Raw genomic sequence first — 16,818 nt, 5'->3', positions numbered from 1 at the left:
ATCAATTAATGCATTCCTATGGAGACCGCTTGCCAGGCTGGCGGTGCGGAGAAGGGCTTTTCTCCCCACCGCAAGCCTTCAGGACAGGTACGGGAACAGAGGGGAAGGCGCACAGCGCTTCTCCTCTGTTCCCGGGGCTTGCGGTGGGAGGAGGGTTTTTCCTTGCCACCGCCAACATTCAGAACAGCATTCTGAAAGTTGGCGGTGGCAAGGAAAACCCTCCTCCCACCGCAAGCCCCGGGAACAGAGGAGAAGCGCTGCGCGCCTTCCCCTCTGTTCCCGTACCTGTCCTGAAGGCTTGCGGTGGGGAGAAAAGCCCTTCAGGACAGCCATCCAAAGGCTGGCGCGGGGAGAAGGTTTCTCCGCCCCACCGCCAGCCTTCGGAGCAGCCATCCAAAGGCTGGCGGCGGGAGGAGGTCTCTCCGCCCCACCGCCAGCCTTCGGAGGAGCCTTCCGAAGGCTGGTGATGGGAGGAGGTCTCTCTGCCCCACCGCCAGCCTTCGGAGGAGGTCCGAAGACAGTGGGGAAGACGCGCTGCGCTTCCCCGCTGTCCCGGAGATTTCCCTATGGCTTTCGTCTTGCGAAGCAAGCCCATAGGGAGAGACATTGGGCACTTTCAGACTGTCACTATTTTTGGGTGTCAATCACAAATCACAAATCAACGAATTCAGGTTGCACATAGCTGATTGGGAGGCCTTTGCACAACAAATCTTTAAAAAAGGTAAAGGTAAAGAACCACTGACAGTTAAGTCCAGTTGTGAACAACTCTGGGGTTGCGGGGCTCATCTCGATCTTGCTTCCCCCCCCCCCCCCATCAGACTTTTTGCAGTAAGGAAAGTGAAGGGAAAATGCACTGGAAAGTGTGGGATAATGCAGTATCATCTAACCTCCCAGCAAACAAATCAGAATAATGCTCATTAAATAGCCAGAGTTGTCTAATCTCCCTGCAAACAAATCAGGATGAATGTTCATCTGCAAATACCCTTATTCAGTCTGCAATTCCCTTCTTGGAATTGAGTTTACAAGATCCAGACTAATTTTTGCACATAATAATAATCCTTGTCCCTCCACCCAACTGCTTTGTGTAATTTCTTGCCTGATGAATAATACAGGGAAATGCCACACTTCTGTGACATTTTGGTTGGCCCTAATAAATCTATTGCCCAGCTGCGGATTTTGGAGGGGTTTTTTTTATTCTGAAAAATAACCCGTTCTCTGGAAGACCTGCCAAGGCCCTTGTAACACTGGACCAGTGATGTTTTTCAAGACTGTGATTTTCCTTCAAGTGCACTTATTGCTTTCTTTTCCCCAAGAACGTGGAAAGTATATGAATTAATAAATATCCTGCCAACAGAATTGTAACATCTTAGCTGCCACTTTATTTGACTTTTCTGCTGAGCAAGTGAAATCCGACTAAACACAAAACAAATAGCAAAACACTGCATACAGATAAATGATCATTTTTTTAAAACCTCAGTAGATTCCGCTGACAACTATGGAAGGTTTTGTGTGTTGTGTTTCGTTTTTACCTTTGTGAAGCTTGACTCATTCTTTGCTGCTGTGTTATACTGAACAGTTTTGCATGCTTCCCAAGCATTAATTCCATATTGGTTTTCTCTTATTCCTAGAGAAAAGGGTGAACAATACAATGTTATCTTGCAATCACATTTCTACACTTACGAGTAACATCATCTAATGGAGAAGATCTGGGTTGCATTTCTCTGAAAAATTAGGGTGTATTTAGCCATATTTGAAGCAGTTGAAATCCCACCAGGAAGCCTGTGTGGTAATTTCTCAGTCTGTTTTTAAGACACTCTTCCTGTGAACCAAGAAAATTTTCTTCTGAAGATTCTCAGTGGACAAGGCTTTGTTTTGGGTTTGAAAAACTACCCTATTTTACACCAGGAACAAGGCTGGCCCAAGGTGAGGAAGAATAGCAAATGTTGCTCCATGCTCCACTCAAAGTGCAAGGCTGGTCAAGTTATCTTGGCACTTCAGGCACAAAATCTGTCAGATTTCTCTCCCTGATGGCACAAATACATTTAAATTATGAAAAATTACCTGCACTTTATTGACAATCAAAGTTAGGACGGTCCACATACCTGAGGTGGAAATGAGGTTTGTAGAAAAGTTTGAAGTGTTTTACAAAAAGAATAAAACAATAAAATTAAGGTCATAAGTTTATTGTTCTAGCCAAAGGCCACAACAAACTTGTACTAGGCAATAAATAGTATTAATGAAATAACACAGAACATATATCCATAATATAAAAATCCATAATATAAAAAGACTTGGCAAAAAAAATTATGGATAAAAGCAAAATTATTTAAAATATTTTTAAAAATTAAAACTGGCAATAAACTAAAAAAACACAGATTGCTGGGTAGGCTTTTCTAGACAAAAATGTTTTTAGCAGGCACCGAAAAGAGAACAGCGATAGGGCTTGCCTGACATCAATAGGCAGGGAGTTCCGAAGTGTAGGTGCTGCCACACTAAAAGATCAATTTCCTACAAAGGTGGAACAGGTATTATGTGACACCTGTTACAGTGCCAGTTCCACAGAGTGAAGCTGTCAACTCGGCATATATGGGATAAGGCGATCTTGCAGGTAAGCTGGTCCCAAGTTGGCAAGGGCTTTGTATACTAACAGTAAGATCTTGACCCTGGCCCAGTAGCAAATTGGCAACCAGTGCAGATCTCTTAGCACAGGTGTTATAGGCTGACAAGGACTCACTTCTGTCAGCAACTGTGCTGCAGCATTCTGCACTAACTGAAGTTTTTGGGTCAAGCGCAATGGAAGCCCCACACAGAGCATGTTACAGTAATCCAGTCTTGATGTAATCAATTCATGAATTACTGTGACAAAGTTTTTTCCTGTTGAGGAATGGTTGTAGCTGTCATAAAAAGCACTTTTAGTCACTGAGGTCCTACTTGGTCCTCCAGTGACAAAGTTGGATACAGAAGCACCCCCAGATTGTGTACCTGCTCCTTCAGGGGGAATTCAAACCCACTCAGGGTAGACAATTGACATATGTCACGGACATGGGAACCACTCACCCACAGTGCCTCCATCTTGCCAGGAAAGCTCAGATTGCTGGTTCTCAGCCACTACCTACGCCCAAGCACTGACCAAGGAATGGCACAACCTCTCCTGCTGCAGATGTTATGCAGAAATAGAGCCGAGTATCATCAGCATACTGATGGCACCTTGCCCCCAAAACTCATAATGACCACTCCCAGTAGTTAAATACAGCAATTAAATGGGATGGGAGATACATCCGCCCCCCATCAACACAAACCACAACTGATTATGCTGTTGTTTGAATTGAATTTGATTTTGTGAGGATTTTAAGATCTTTCCCTGTATGTTGCTTTTAGATGCTTCATTTTGCTGGAAAGACAGCATCTTTTAAATAAACGAGACAATCCCAACAGAATGAAAACGGAGGCAGAAACATGCTCACTCCCCAAGAGTTATGGTATGCACAGCACTGAGGCTGTAAAAAATCAATAGCAAAGGCACAGGAAGCAACTCATAAGGACCAGGTAGTTACTAAACACTGGTGTCCACATAACCTTTGATTCCACAGCCATGTCTTGGTGATATACTAGTACAAAATGTTATATATATATATATCCGAATTGATGGCACAAATAGGGTTTTGCCCCACTAGACAAGATTTTTGAGTAGTGTTGACTGGAACACCTCCCTCAGTGAAGCATCTCAGAGACAAGACATGGTTTTTGATTTGCTGCACTGCCTTTTTGCTATGAGGAATAAAGGCAGGCTTGTCAAAATGGACACCCAAAGCAATGCTAAGGGGATTTTAGATTTCTTAGCCTATTTTCAGGAAATAAAAACAGTCCATACCAAAGAGAAGCAGTTTCCAGTGTCACCTAAGGTAAACCCCTCATTATACAAAATTGCAGCTACCTTCTCAAATGCCATGTGCAAGGCAGAAAAGGTGACTCAGTAAGAAGTAAGGATGACCACAAATTTCAGGCATACTTTAAATGTGCTTCAAATGTATGCTGTGTATTCAGCCATACATACATGTTTACCCCCCAAATAAGACGATCCATCTTGATACAAGGGGAAAATAACATGTGAAGTGTGACTCCTTTAATACGTTAGGGCCCATCTCAAAAACTATTTTTTAAAAAAAAGAAAGAAAGAAAAAGAGATAGAGAGGGTGAAGAGAGAGAACATGGAGGAACATGCAACTGTTTCGTTCCCCATTGATAAAACTATAAGCTCCTTGGAGAACTGACGTATCTTGGTTTTCAGTTCTGCAAAGCATTTAAAGGCACTATACAGTTAATAATACTAGCAATACAGTACTTCCCGAGACAGTTTATCTAGAATTCAAGAGTATTTATCTTCCTGTCTAATTCACAGGAGACTTTGGGTGCTTTATAAATAATAGAGGGGAGAGTAAAGCTCACCTTCACAGATTTCATGGATCATATTTCACTAAAGATTTAAGGCCCACACAAGGCAAATAAATTGTAAATTCAAAAAGAAGTAAAATTGTCACAGTAAAAGATCTGGGATATTTCCAAGTAGACAATATAGGTTTTCTGCCTCTTGCTACTCAGGCAAAAGCATAACAGTGAGGTTTAAGTTAGGATAGAATGTTTACCTTATATGTTACCATGACACTTGCACTAAGATTCCATCTTCAGGACTTGCATGATAACAAGGAGCCATCATTTTGCTTTGACTCTTATGTCACAGGAAACTTTTAAAGCAGACAGTCAATGCTCAAAGCTAGAGTCAGACTTTTTATTTCACAGACAAGGGTCATTGCTCAGGAATAGAGTGTCTGCTTTGCATGCAGAAAGTCTCAGGTTCAATCCCTGGTATCTCCAGGTAGGACTGGGAAAGTCTTCTTGCCTGAAACCCTGGAAAACCTCTGCCAGTCAGTGTATACAATACTGGGCTATTCAGAATGATCTGACTCAGTATAAGACAGCTTCCTATGTTCCTAGAAATACTTCTTCCATCCACAAAAGGCTTTTGATCCAGCAGAGAGATCCTACTGGCAGAGAGGGTAGGGAGGAAACTTTTTCCAAATCCCCCTTCCTTCCTCCAGACACTGTTGCTACCTCCCACAACATTCTGGATTGTCACCTATACTGGATTGCACCAGTACTAAGGAATAGTTGCAGAGTAGGGCTGGGGCAACATCTGGTTTTCAACATCGCAATATATCACCAGCTAAACATCGCAATATGCCAATACATCACAATGGCTGAAATAAGGATAGAAAACTATGTAAAGGCAAATTCCTCTAAGTGGGATTTCTTGTTTGCAGGGGTGAACTTTTTGTGAGGGCTTGAGTGTGTTCAGGCTTCTGTGCTCTGCTCATGTTAAGCAATGGGAAACAGCAAGCAGGATAAAGGCTCGCTGCTTTACGGAGAGAAATTGACTGAAGATAAACAACCTTGCAGAAGAACAGGGAGACAACCACACTCCTTCATGCTGTAGCACTCAGCATGTCTCTGTGCCTGTTGTTGTCAGAACCTGTACGTCACATGGACCTAAAGGCCAGCACATGTGTATCTGTTTATTACACAGTGACTTCCTTTATAACATCTTAATGCTGCAGTGGTTAGGCCTGAGGGTTCTAGATAGCACAGAGAAAGCCTAATGTACAAACTCCCAGGTTGATATCTTCAAGAGGAGAGCTTGGCATTACAGCGAGGATTATGTGATAGTGAGCTAGAGAATTGATTTAAAAAAAAAAAATTAAACTCTCTAAGTTCTCCCCCTCCTATTACATCTTTCATACAGCAAGTAATAATCCAGGATTACCAGGCAGTTTCCCTGTGTTCCTTACATATCCTCTCTACCCCCTGTATTGCCAGTCCCAATGCAGTCTTTTCTGTCTAGCATGTCTAGCCATCAAGTATTAAGATTAAATAAAATATCAGTGAAATTACATTTCCGGGAATGGTTTTTGGCTTTTCCAGAATAAAGTGGAGACCATGGCAGGAAACAAAACAAACAAAAGCAACAAGTCTGTGTACCATAGGCAATTACAGAACTGAAATGCTATCATCTGCAGTTACACTTCAGGAGGACATATTAAAACAACAACAGCAACAACAACAACTGGTCCCCAAATAACAATTCAAACAAAAAATTCTATAAGCCATAGTTCATTAAAAAAATTTTTTATCACAGCTGAATAACATTGCCTATCGAAAAGCCAACTGAAGCAGCTTTCTGGGATGACTGGCAGACGTCTGGATGTCAACAGGTAAGTAGTTCCAGTGTGTGTGTTAGGGAAAAACATCTCAGTGTAACCCTGATCTTATTTTTATGGAGACTGAGGTAAAATGGAGACCTTTTGAAAGAAGATGATGGGGAAAACACTCAAAATAACAAGGGAATGTGCTTCATTGACAACATTTTCCTGAGGCATGAAAGTGAGAGCTCTTGGTAGAGCTCCCATATTCTGTTTTAGCTAATGGTGCCTCCAGCTGCCACCGCGCCACTGGAGAATGATTTCTGTTCTCATCCTGAAGCAAAGTTCTTAACCCGAGGTAATATTTCTAGGTTAGCGGAGTCTGTAACCTGAAGCGACTGTAACCTGAAGCGTATGTAACCCAAGGTACCACTGTATTTCATGCATTCCGAGGCTCAGCCTAGGCACCAGAAACAAGTTCTGGAGCAAAGGTGAAATATACATGGAGTCAAGAGTGGATTTCATGCACTTTATTCAGCTCATAGTGGTGAGGAGGAATGGAAGTTCCCCCAGAATGTCTGCCTTATACATTATTTACACAATGGGCCCCACGTGATTGGCTAATTCCGGGATTCTCCTGTAGATCAATCAGGTTGCAGATTCCCTTCCACCTGGAGCTGGATTGGGTGGCTCCTGTGGACCAATCAAACTGCTGCATTCTGGATCCTATTTTTCCAGGACCAATCAGACTGCTGCATTCTGAATCCTATTGTTCTAGGACCAATCAGACTGCTGCCTTTTGGATCCTATTCAACTCAGTACATAACAAAAGGCATCCTTGGCAGGGCTGGAGAAATCATTTCCATCTAATTGACAATGAAACAACCTTGAAATAAATCCTCTACAATTCATCACATATATGTTGTTGCTTTTCCTTTGGATGATGTCTAGGTGGCTTTGCCTCTTTTCTAAAGAACATCATGAGATCTGTTAATGGATCTTGGGCATCTTGAAGCAAAGCTTACTGCCTGCAGAGATGATTACAGGATCCACTGCAAAACAGATAAATGAGCTCTCTTCAGACTGAACTTGTAAAACCCTTTGTAGTGGGTAGCATTTGAGACCAGGTTCTTATTGGGAGGGGGGGAGACCGCTAAGAATGTTATTGGCTTAGGTCACATTTACAGAATGCCCTTGGAAGAAAAAGCTAGTCTTACTCTATATAGCTGGTTTCCTTTATGCTAGTTAGTAAGACGAACAAAATAAAAATAAATTACCAGCAATATATCAAATATCCCAGACCATCTGGACAAAGTAGCCACTCATTTTTCAAATCTGTATTTAGGGGTGTGGGGGGGGGTTAATTAAAAAATTGCTATGGTTACTTCTCATCCATGTTCAGTGTTATGTTCCGCAAGCTATAAGCTAAACAACCAGACATATTTAAACCTAAATACAGAATATAGAAAGACTTCAGATTCAGGATCAAAGCAGTTGGCGCCACTTATTCAGTAGTGAGGGTTGCCTTGGTGTAACACAGCTTCTCATTTTCAGCTTCAAAATATACTTCAGGAAGGGGAGACTAAGAGCACAGATGCACTTAACCTTTTCCCCATCTACTATTTTCCTGCTCAGAATTCTCCCCCACCCTCACAAGCTACAACTGTAGGAAAAGTTGCTTAAAGGATGATTTGAAGCTGGAAAATGACTTGTGGGAAACAGGGGAAGTAGTACCCCTTTCCCACTAATATTTATGCATTCAATCCTCCCCAAGTGGCTTTAAGAAGAGGAAAATCAGTAGTGTACTGTTCAGCACATTTATGCGTTAAATAATTTGGCCCCCAAGACATGTAAAGTCACAATGCACTCTAAGTGATTCCACTAAGAGCCATTATCCCACTCAAACACATTAGGGCAGTCCTGAAGTGCCAGCATATACTTAATAAAAAAATGCAGTTGTTGGGAAATTGAAGGACAAACTGAGTTTGAATGAGTCCTTTTAAAAGCAAAGTAACCGAAAATGATTTCTTCTGATGGCTTCCTAAACTACTATAATAAGTTCTCGCAATTCACATTTAGGGAATCAGAAACATGGATGTTATACAGAGATTTCAGATATAAAGTGCAATCTCAGACAATTCAATATTGCATTGGTTCTGTCTACGTACTAAAAGTTGAGTTCAGGACCAAGATATGGTTAACCCACACAAAAGAAAATCAGCCTGGCAAAGGGACATTCGTTATCAGCAGCCGGAGTGTGGGCATAGGCCTGACACGATTTCCATTGGGTACCTATAGATTCTTGGTACCAGAAGATATGGGGAATAGTTTTACTTGTGAAATTGACACATACATTTAAAGTAATGCAGTGCCAGCATACAACTGATGGGGGGGGGGGGGAGGATCAGGGAGTATGGAATGATTTTGTTGTTTTTACAACCATGGAGGAACATGACCAGCCTCTGACTGTGTTTCTTCACCTGTGGGTTTTATGAACAGGTAAAGAAAAATATTAAAGTTAAGTGTAATGGTCTTAGTATTGACAGCCCACAACAATTCCTCTGTAATTGAATTCAAATATTATCCAGGATTATTTGTTCTTTGTAACACATATCAGCTCTGTTTATTGCTTGCATTTTTTCTTTAGTGTTTCATATAAACTGTAAAATTTAATGATTTTTTTAAAAAAGGATAATGTACACAGGTAGGAAGAAAATGTCACAGTTGTCTTTATGAATCCATACTTCTTACTGCATTGGATGTTTCAGTATCTTGCATAATAGGAATACAGTGGTACCTCAGGTTAAGTACTTAATTCATTCCGGAGGTCTGTTCTTAACCTGAAACTGTTCTTATCCTGAAGCACCACTTTAGCTAATGGGGTCTCCTGCTGCTGCTGCGCCGCCGGAGCACGATTTCTGTTCTCATCCTGAAGCAAAGTTCTTAACCTGAAGCACTATTTTTGGGTTAGCGGAGTCTGTACCTGAAGCGTATGTAACCTGAAGCATATGAAACCAAGGTACCACTGTACAATACTTTATAATGGTTCTTGGGAGGTGGGATAGCTACATGTTAACACTACAGGTGCTAGGTTTTTCTTAAGGCAGGTATATACCTTAATGAAAGACCACCTGCAGAACATCCCAGGTTTAATGCCTGGCATCTCCCAGTAAAGCTGCAAAAGGCACTGTTTAGAACCCTGGAGAGACATTGCCAATCAGTGCTGAACAGAGATGGGGAAACCTCAGTTTCCAGTGTTCCTATGGTGGCTTCTTATATACCTTTCTAAAATGGAGCCCCAGTCCACAGTCTTCTTCTGCATCCTTATTATTGCATAAGACCTGCTAGATCAGACCAAAGGCCTATTTAGTTCAGCATCCTGTTTCCCAAGAGAGCCAACCAGACGCCTGTGAGAAGCCCTCTCCTGCCATTGTTCTCCAGCAAAGGGTATTCAGAGGTATGATGTCTTTTAAAGTTGCTGGTCATCATCACACCTTGTGGTAACAAGTTCCATAAAGTGATTATGTACTGTGCCAAACTCTTCCTCTTGTCTGCCCCAAATGTCCTACGAAAAAGAGAAAGACTCTCTATGTACTTCTCCCTCAGCAAACAAAATAGTATGATGTCCTTTTTCCTAACCTAAAATGCCCCAAACACTGAAATCTTTCTTCATAAGAGTGTTGCTCAAGCCCCTCATCATTTTGATCACCCTTTCCCACACTTTTTCAAGCTCTACAATATCCTTTTTGAACTTCACATGTATGTCAAGCAATCAGTATGGCATTATGCCCAGCTCTCTCAGAACTACAGTATAAACCTTCACACCTGCAGATGACAATTCAGCCACTATTCTTAGAATTCTGACAGTCTTCAATGTGATAGCAGCCATAGGCTCAGTCAGGAGACCAGAAATGCCTAAAGTTAATGTCTGTAGGTAAAGATGTGAGGAGATAAGTTGTACAAAATAAACCCAGTTTGCACTAATTTCCCATCTATCAATACGTTCTTGAATTTGTGGCTTACGAATAAAAGTAGAGTTGTTTTTCCAAGGTCTGGGCTGGTAGAGACTTTGAGACAGAAATAATGAGTTTTGTGGCACACTGTGGCTACTAAATGCTCTACTTTTCCTCTGTTTTCTGAATCAGAGAATCAGACATAAACCACACGTCTATATTCTCCCTTGCAACATCAGGGAGAGTTACTTGCTTTCTAAAAGATGCCAAATACTAGCTGGCTGCTGACAGTGCTTATGGGGTGAGTGAGTGTTTGTGTAGGTTCAGAAAGCAAATCACCCATGAGACATTTTTATTCTCTGAGCCATTGTAGATGGAGGAAAAAAATCCTTTGATCTACTGAAAATGGAAGCTATATTTTAAACACTATAATCAAGTCTTCCATTCTGCTGCCTGAATTGGTTTTCCAGTGGTGGCAAATTTGGAAAGTGCTTTTTGTTTTGATTGTATGTGTGCACTCTCAGTAGTATTTTAATTATGGACTTGTATCTTACTCCCATTTCTTATTTTGAGCCAGCCTGGGATGAATTTCTATTAAGGGTGGTATGTAAGTATCTAGTATCAGGGCCAGGGAAACAGTGCCCCTCTAAATGTTGTTGGACTCCAACTCCCATCAGCCCCAGCCAACATGTCCAATTGCCAAGGGTGATGGGGGCTGGAGTCCATCAACATCTGGAGAGCACTACATTCCCCACCCCAGCCTTAAATAAAATAATTAAAAATAGTGTGCACTTTGATTAAGTTAAAACAATTTTCAAAAGCACTTAGGTGCCGTATATTTCCTGCACCCCTACTGGACAAGGTATCAACCCATTGTCGTAAGAGTACTGTATAAGCTTTGAAGCAGATCTGAAGCAGGAGATGGCATGTATGCAGAATTTTGGTTTAGAATTTTTTGTGTGAAGATTTATTAAACACAGTTTGTTTACCATCTTCCTTTCCAATACATGCTTTGCTTTTAATATGCAGCATGCAACTCTGGAATGGTTTAATCTTGGAAATCATCTATTTTTCCATTTCACTGCAACTGGTTAGGAAGCTCAGATGATTTCAGAGATTAAACAAAGCACAATTGTATAGAAGTAAAGTAGAATGTAAGCAGATTTTGTACTTATCTCCAGTTTCAACAAAAGATAGCTGGTAATTGCTTTTTTATAACTTGAGCTTTACATTTGGAAGTGGAGGGCAAAGAAAAGCTCCGTATCACAGCTTAAACACTAAAGCCGCAGATCTTTAACTTTCTATTCTGATAGTGAGCCAAACCATCAACCAACTTTAATTTTAAAAGTATATTTATACTAGATTCACGGGTGACAAAGGAAGCAGCAAGGATAATGTTTTTGGTCACTGCAAAATCCTATCTGGCCTACAATCTGCAGCTGGAATCAAAATAAGGAAAAGTTTTAAATGGTTAGCCATTCTGCCTGTGTCTGAGCAGGACAGCTTGTGCCCAGCAGTAGGAAACAAATCTAGCTTTATCAAGAAGCAAGAAACCTGTTGCTTAGCAACAAATAAAATCCTCACAATTGTACATTCTCTCTCACACACAAAGTACCCAGAACCCAAGCATTCAAAGATGAAGGGGCAAAAGACAGATGAGGCACAAGATCAATTTTTATCTATTTACCTTTTTTTAAGGAGGGACTTCCCTTCTGCATTATACATTAGCCTCCTTCATAAAACTTTAAGACCTTTCTGACATACTACATAGAACTCTGATCTTATGTGTGGTTGCAATTTCAGTCCTGGGCAGCAAAAACTATGCCTTATCTGTTTCAATGGAGCTGTGCCCTAGCATAGCATGGCTTAGAATTCCACATGTTTCTGAGCACTAGGTGTGGATTCTGTTACTCTCAGCTTTGACTTGTGGGGTTCCCATAGGCATCTGGTTGGCCACTGAGAACAGAATGCTGGACTAAAGGGGGTCTCTTTTCATGAAACCAGAAAGGATATTTCAGACCCCCTCCCCAAATGTCCCTATTTTCCAGGGACAGTCCTGGATGTATACAAGCCATCCCAGTTACTGATTTGATCCTGGAATGTCTCGTCTTTCCTTAGGACATCCCTGTATTCATCAAATAAATGTTGGAGGGTATGGTATTTGTGACTTCCACAAGCTATGGAAGGGGTAGTTGGCCCTGACTGTCTACCCATCCCCTATGCCTCTGAAGATAGTTATATGGAGTTCAACGGCTCTCTTGGATATATATGTTTAGGACGGAGTGATTTAGAATTAATAGCCAAAGTCCATCATGCAGTGGTAGGAAAGTTTGGTGAAAATGTACTATGTATATATTTGGGGAAAGCTGACTGTCTTGCTCCAGTGCTGCTCTTATGAGCTGTGTGCTCTGGCATTCCCCATGGTGTTTTTGCCTGGACCTTAAGGTTGCAGCTGAACCCAGCGGGCAAGAAAAATCAAATATATAAGCCAGGCCCTTGGGTTTGTAACTTCCACAAGCATTTCATGAGAAAAATAAAGTAATCCACAAACACTTCCAGCATTTCCCCTCAGTAAAGAGTAAGACCTTTTTATAAAATGCAAACATTTTTCCTGGGGGATGTTCCTCCTAAGGTCAAGCTAGCAAAAACTCACAGACAAATAAGATATGTAAGGAACATTTAAGAATTTGAAATGTTGGCCATGAGCATACAGTAAACCCATGGTCTAGCCACTGGTTGTGCTATGCTGATCACAACAGCAAATAAAACTGTGTTTTAGAAGTCAGCATACCCTCCAACATTTCTCTGATGAAAATAGGGATGTGCTATTCAATAATAATAATAATAATTTTATATATAAAAACATAATAAAACATTAAACATTAAAAACTTCCGTATACGGGGCTGCCTTCAGATGTCTTCTAAAGGTTTCCTATGTCTTTGACTCGGGGGTCACATAACTCCACATCATCTAACATTTCTCCAATGAAAATAGGGATGTCCTAAGGGAAAGTGGGACATTCCAGGATCATACAGAAACCGGGACGGCTTCTGAAAATCTGGGACTGTCCCTGGAAAATAGGGACACTTGGAGGGTCTGATTCAATAGTGCCTTAAGGCAGCTGCATATTGGGATTTAACCCATTTCTGCAGAAGTTCATAATTTTGGGCTAATGTAACACCGTTAATTGCAAAGGGACACATTGAGGTCCTTCTGAGGTAGTGGGGGTGCATACTGAAGTGCAAAGTTTCCTTCAAAACTTGAGGCCTCTGGGGAATTAGATGCAACACAGTGCATTTCAAAATAATGTCCTAGGGAGAGTCTCAAGGTCCAGGTGGAGAGGCCTGGAGAGCTGCATTCAGTCCTCTTCCCCAAGCCTGAAATTCCTCACTCCTGCTATAGAAGAGATGTATCTTGCCATGTGAAAGTTGTAATCTCCCTGCACATACTCATGAAAGCAAGAGACAATCTGAGTCGAAAATAGCCTGTTGATTGTTTTCGAAAATATATTATCAAACCCACAAAGATGGAAGAAGTATGTGCCTCACAAAGATTTTTCTCTAAGATATATATATATATATATATATATATATATATATATATATATATACACACACACACACAATATATGCACAAATAAATCGTTTCTTAGAAGAGTTAAGAGTTAAAACTGATGTCAGAGTTGCATTGTTTTTTAACATAATGATTGCTTTCAGTGGAAACTGTGATGAAAATGAGAAAGCTAGGTATCTAAAAGTCTGTGCTCATTTAATGTGAGTCATGCATGCACGAACAAATGATCCAATTTATTCTATTGTAGTACTCTCAGCTAAGTTCACCTTCCACCTTCCCTTTCAGCTATCTGAGTTAGTCGTGTTCCTTGTGTTATCCTGATCCAGCCAACTCCTTGGCTCAATTTTCTCTCTCTGGTTTTATTTATTATTAAATTAGTATACCGTGACTAATTTAATAAGAACAAAAACAAACCAACAACCAAATATTCATCTGTAATATTCAGGCTGCAATCCTATATATACCTACCTGGGAATAAGCACCATTAAACAGAATAGGACTTAATTCTGAGTAGGCATGCATAGGATTGCACGGTCAGGAGATTTTTTATCATGTGGAGTGCAGCCTTCATGTATGTATCCTCAGACCTGGTTTCAGTGTTCCTGATAGCTTCTGGCCAGGGGGAAATCCACATTATTCTGTGACCCCGATCTATAATAAAAGGTTAGGAAGTTGCCATTTTCACTGGTTTCCATGTTGCATGACTAATATATGTCTCAAATCTAAAGCTACTCAGGTCTCAGCGGTGGTGAAATGTGCTACTCATTTAGACAAGAACTGAATCCACATCTCCCAATTCAAAAACTAGTTCCTGTGCAACAAGGAAATATACGCCAATAGTTATTGTTACAATTAAGTACTTAATTGTTCAAAAAAAGCTGAACATCAAGCACTGCGTTTTTCAGTGGCAATCTTTGTTTGTTGCAAATTAAAATCCCACTAATTAAAGTCACCTTGAGTGGATTAACTTGAAGTTCAGGAATTATTTTGATTTTAATTAAACATAAAGACTGAGTTCAAATAATGTGAGTAGCCTGGCAGACTTGGAATAGGAAAAGCTAAAGCTTACTGTGTGTGCTTCAGACCTTAATGCATAATACTATTCCTAGTACTGACAGCACGAAATAATGTTATGTAAGGTCACATATTCTTCAGCAAAAGCTACAATAACAGACACAGCAGAAGAGTTAAGGCTGAACCTCAGCCATAATGGAATTTCCTTGCTTTTGAAGTTGCATCACCTCCTTTACTCAAAACAAGTCTTGTTTGTTAGATTGGACAAAAAAGGGTTATATTTTGTTAAAATGAAAGGCACACATTTTTACATGCACGTTCATATAGATATAGATGTCCTGCATTTCTGTTTAGGGTACATGACATGAACAGACTGGTAAATCCAGTTTTCTTTATACGCAGCCACACATGAAAACTACCTGCTCTCAAAAGTTTCCTACCCACTTTGCAAAATAAAATAAAATAAAATAATTTTTAATTTTTTAAAAAATCACCAGCATTATGTCCAGTTCAGCGGTACCTCGGGTTACATATGCTTCAGGTTACAGACTCCGCTAACCCAGAAATAGTACTACGGGTTAAGAACTTTACTTCAGGATGAGAACAGAAATCGTGCTCCGGCGGCGCGGCATCAGCAGGAGGCCCCATTAGCTAAAGTGGTGCTTCAGGTTAAGAACAGTTTCAGGTTGAGAACGGACCTCTGGAACAAATTAAGTACTTAACCTGAGGTACCACTGTATGGGACTTGTGTAATGGCAAAGTTGGAACAAAATATATGAGAGACCCAGCTTTGTCCCATTTTTTAAAAAAGGTTTGGTACAATTGGTACAATTGACCAATGGAGACAGCTTGCTTAAAACAATTGGGCACATGCTTTGGTATACAGTGGTACCTTGGGTTACATACGCTTCAGGTTACATACGCTTCAGGTTACACACTCCGCTAACCCAGAAATAGTGCTTCAGGTTAAGAACTTTGCTTCAGGATAAGAACAGAAATCGTTCTCAGGTGGCGTGGCAGCAGCGGGAGGCCCCATTAGCTAAAGTGATGCTTCAGGTTAAGAACAGTTTCAGGTTAAAAACAGACCTCTGGAACGAATTAAGTACTTAACCTGAGGTACCACTGTATTCCAAATCACTTTCAGTGCAGCTAGCCACCCCGTGAGGCAGTTGGATTTTCCATTGTTTGTATTGTAACTCTTAAAAAGTAATTATGTTCAGGCAGTCTGGAGAGGTGTTTGGTTCTACTGGAAAACCAATGAATACATGGTGAGCTATCGGGGGTGTTGAAAAGTCCCATTATCAAGTCCCATAGCAGTGAATCTGACAAGGAAATAGACATGAATGGTTTCCAAGGACAAGATATCCCTCTGGTTTTTCTGCAAGCAATCAGGAAGGATACATGTAGCAAGAATAATCTATGGAGAACATAAAATATTCCCTTTTGCCTACACTGAAGCCATGTTCTGCATCACATGAATGCACAGGCTGCATTATTTACAACAGCTATGAAAATACTCATATAAGAACCTTATATTTTTCAGAGATGAATAGATGCTAGGATTCAATCTGGCAGCCCAGATTTTCAAATTCTGCACCCTTTTTTCCATACACCTAATTCCTCCAAATGCTATCCTCAATTTTGGAAAAAGTCTAGTAGTGTATATTGAATCATTTCAGTAAAAGTTAGAGAAGCTAGATGAAGGAGATAAGTTTAGTTCAGAGCTCAGAACTTTTAATACAGTCGTACCTCAGGTTACATACGCTTCAGGTTACAGACTCCGCTAACCCAGAAATAGTACCTCGGGTTAAGAATTTTGCTTCAGGATGAGAACACAAATCGTGCTCTGGCAGTGCAGCGGCAGCAGGAGGCCCCATTAGCTAAAGTGGTGCGTCAGGTTAAGAACAGTTTCAGGTTAAAAACAGACCGCCGGAACGAATTAAGTACTTAACCTGAGGTACCACTGTATTTATATTCATTCTCATTACATCCATTGCATCGTAAATAAATTAATAAGAGAATCTGCAGTGGTGTGTCCTATGCTTGAAGGGTTGGTCAAAGCCTTTAACTTTAATTCTGTTCT

At 40.7% G+C, this 16,818-nt stretch overlaps 1 protein-coding gene across 3 annotated transcripts in view; it reads right to left on the bottom strand.

The window, feature by feature from the left end:
* The window catches only part of LOC310845729 ((E2-independent) E3 ubiquitin-conjugating enzyme FATS), a 141,956-nt gene that overhangs the window by 57,445 nt on the left and 67,693 nt on the right, over positions 1-16,818 (bottom strand). For 2 of the 3 annotated variants that reach the window (XM_083741246.1, XM_083741247.1), the window contains one exon: positions 1,530-1,624. In XM_083741246.1, the coding sequence (XP_083597372.1) occupies positions 1,530-1,624 (95 nt within the window). Of the gene's footprint in view, positions 1-1,529; positions 1,625-4,446; positions 4,623-16,818 lie in introns of those variants that run through there. The other variant, XM_083741248.1, reaches the window with a different exon arrangement.

This window comes from Podarcis gaigeae (assembly GCF_964106915.1).
Source record: "Podarcis gaigeae genome assembly, chromosome: 5".
NCBI classification, from domain to species: Eukaryota; Metazoa; Chordata; class Lepidosauria; order Squamata; family Lacertidae; genus Podarcis; species Podarcis gaigeae.
Note: the sequence above shows the minus strand (reverse complement) of the source record. Positions and strands in the feature narration are given on the sequence as shown.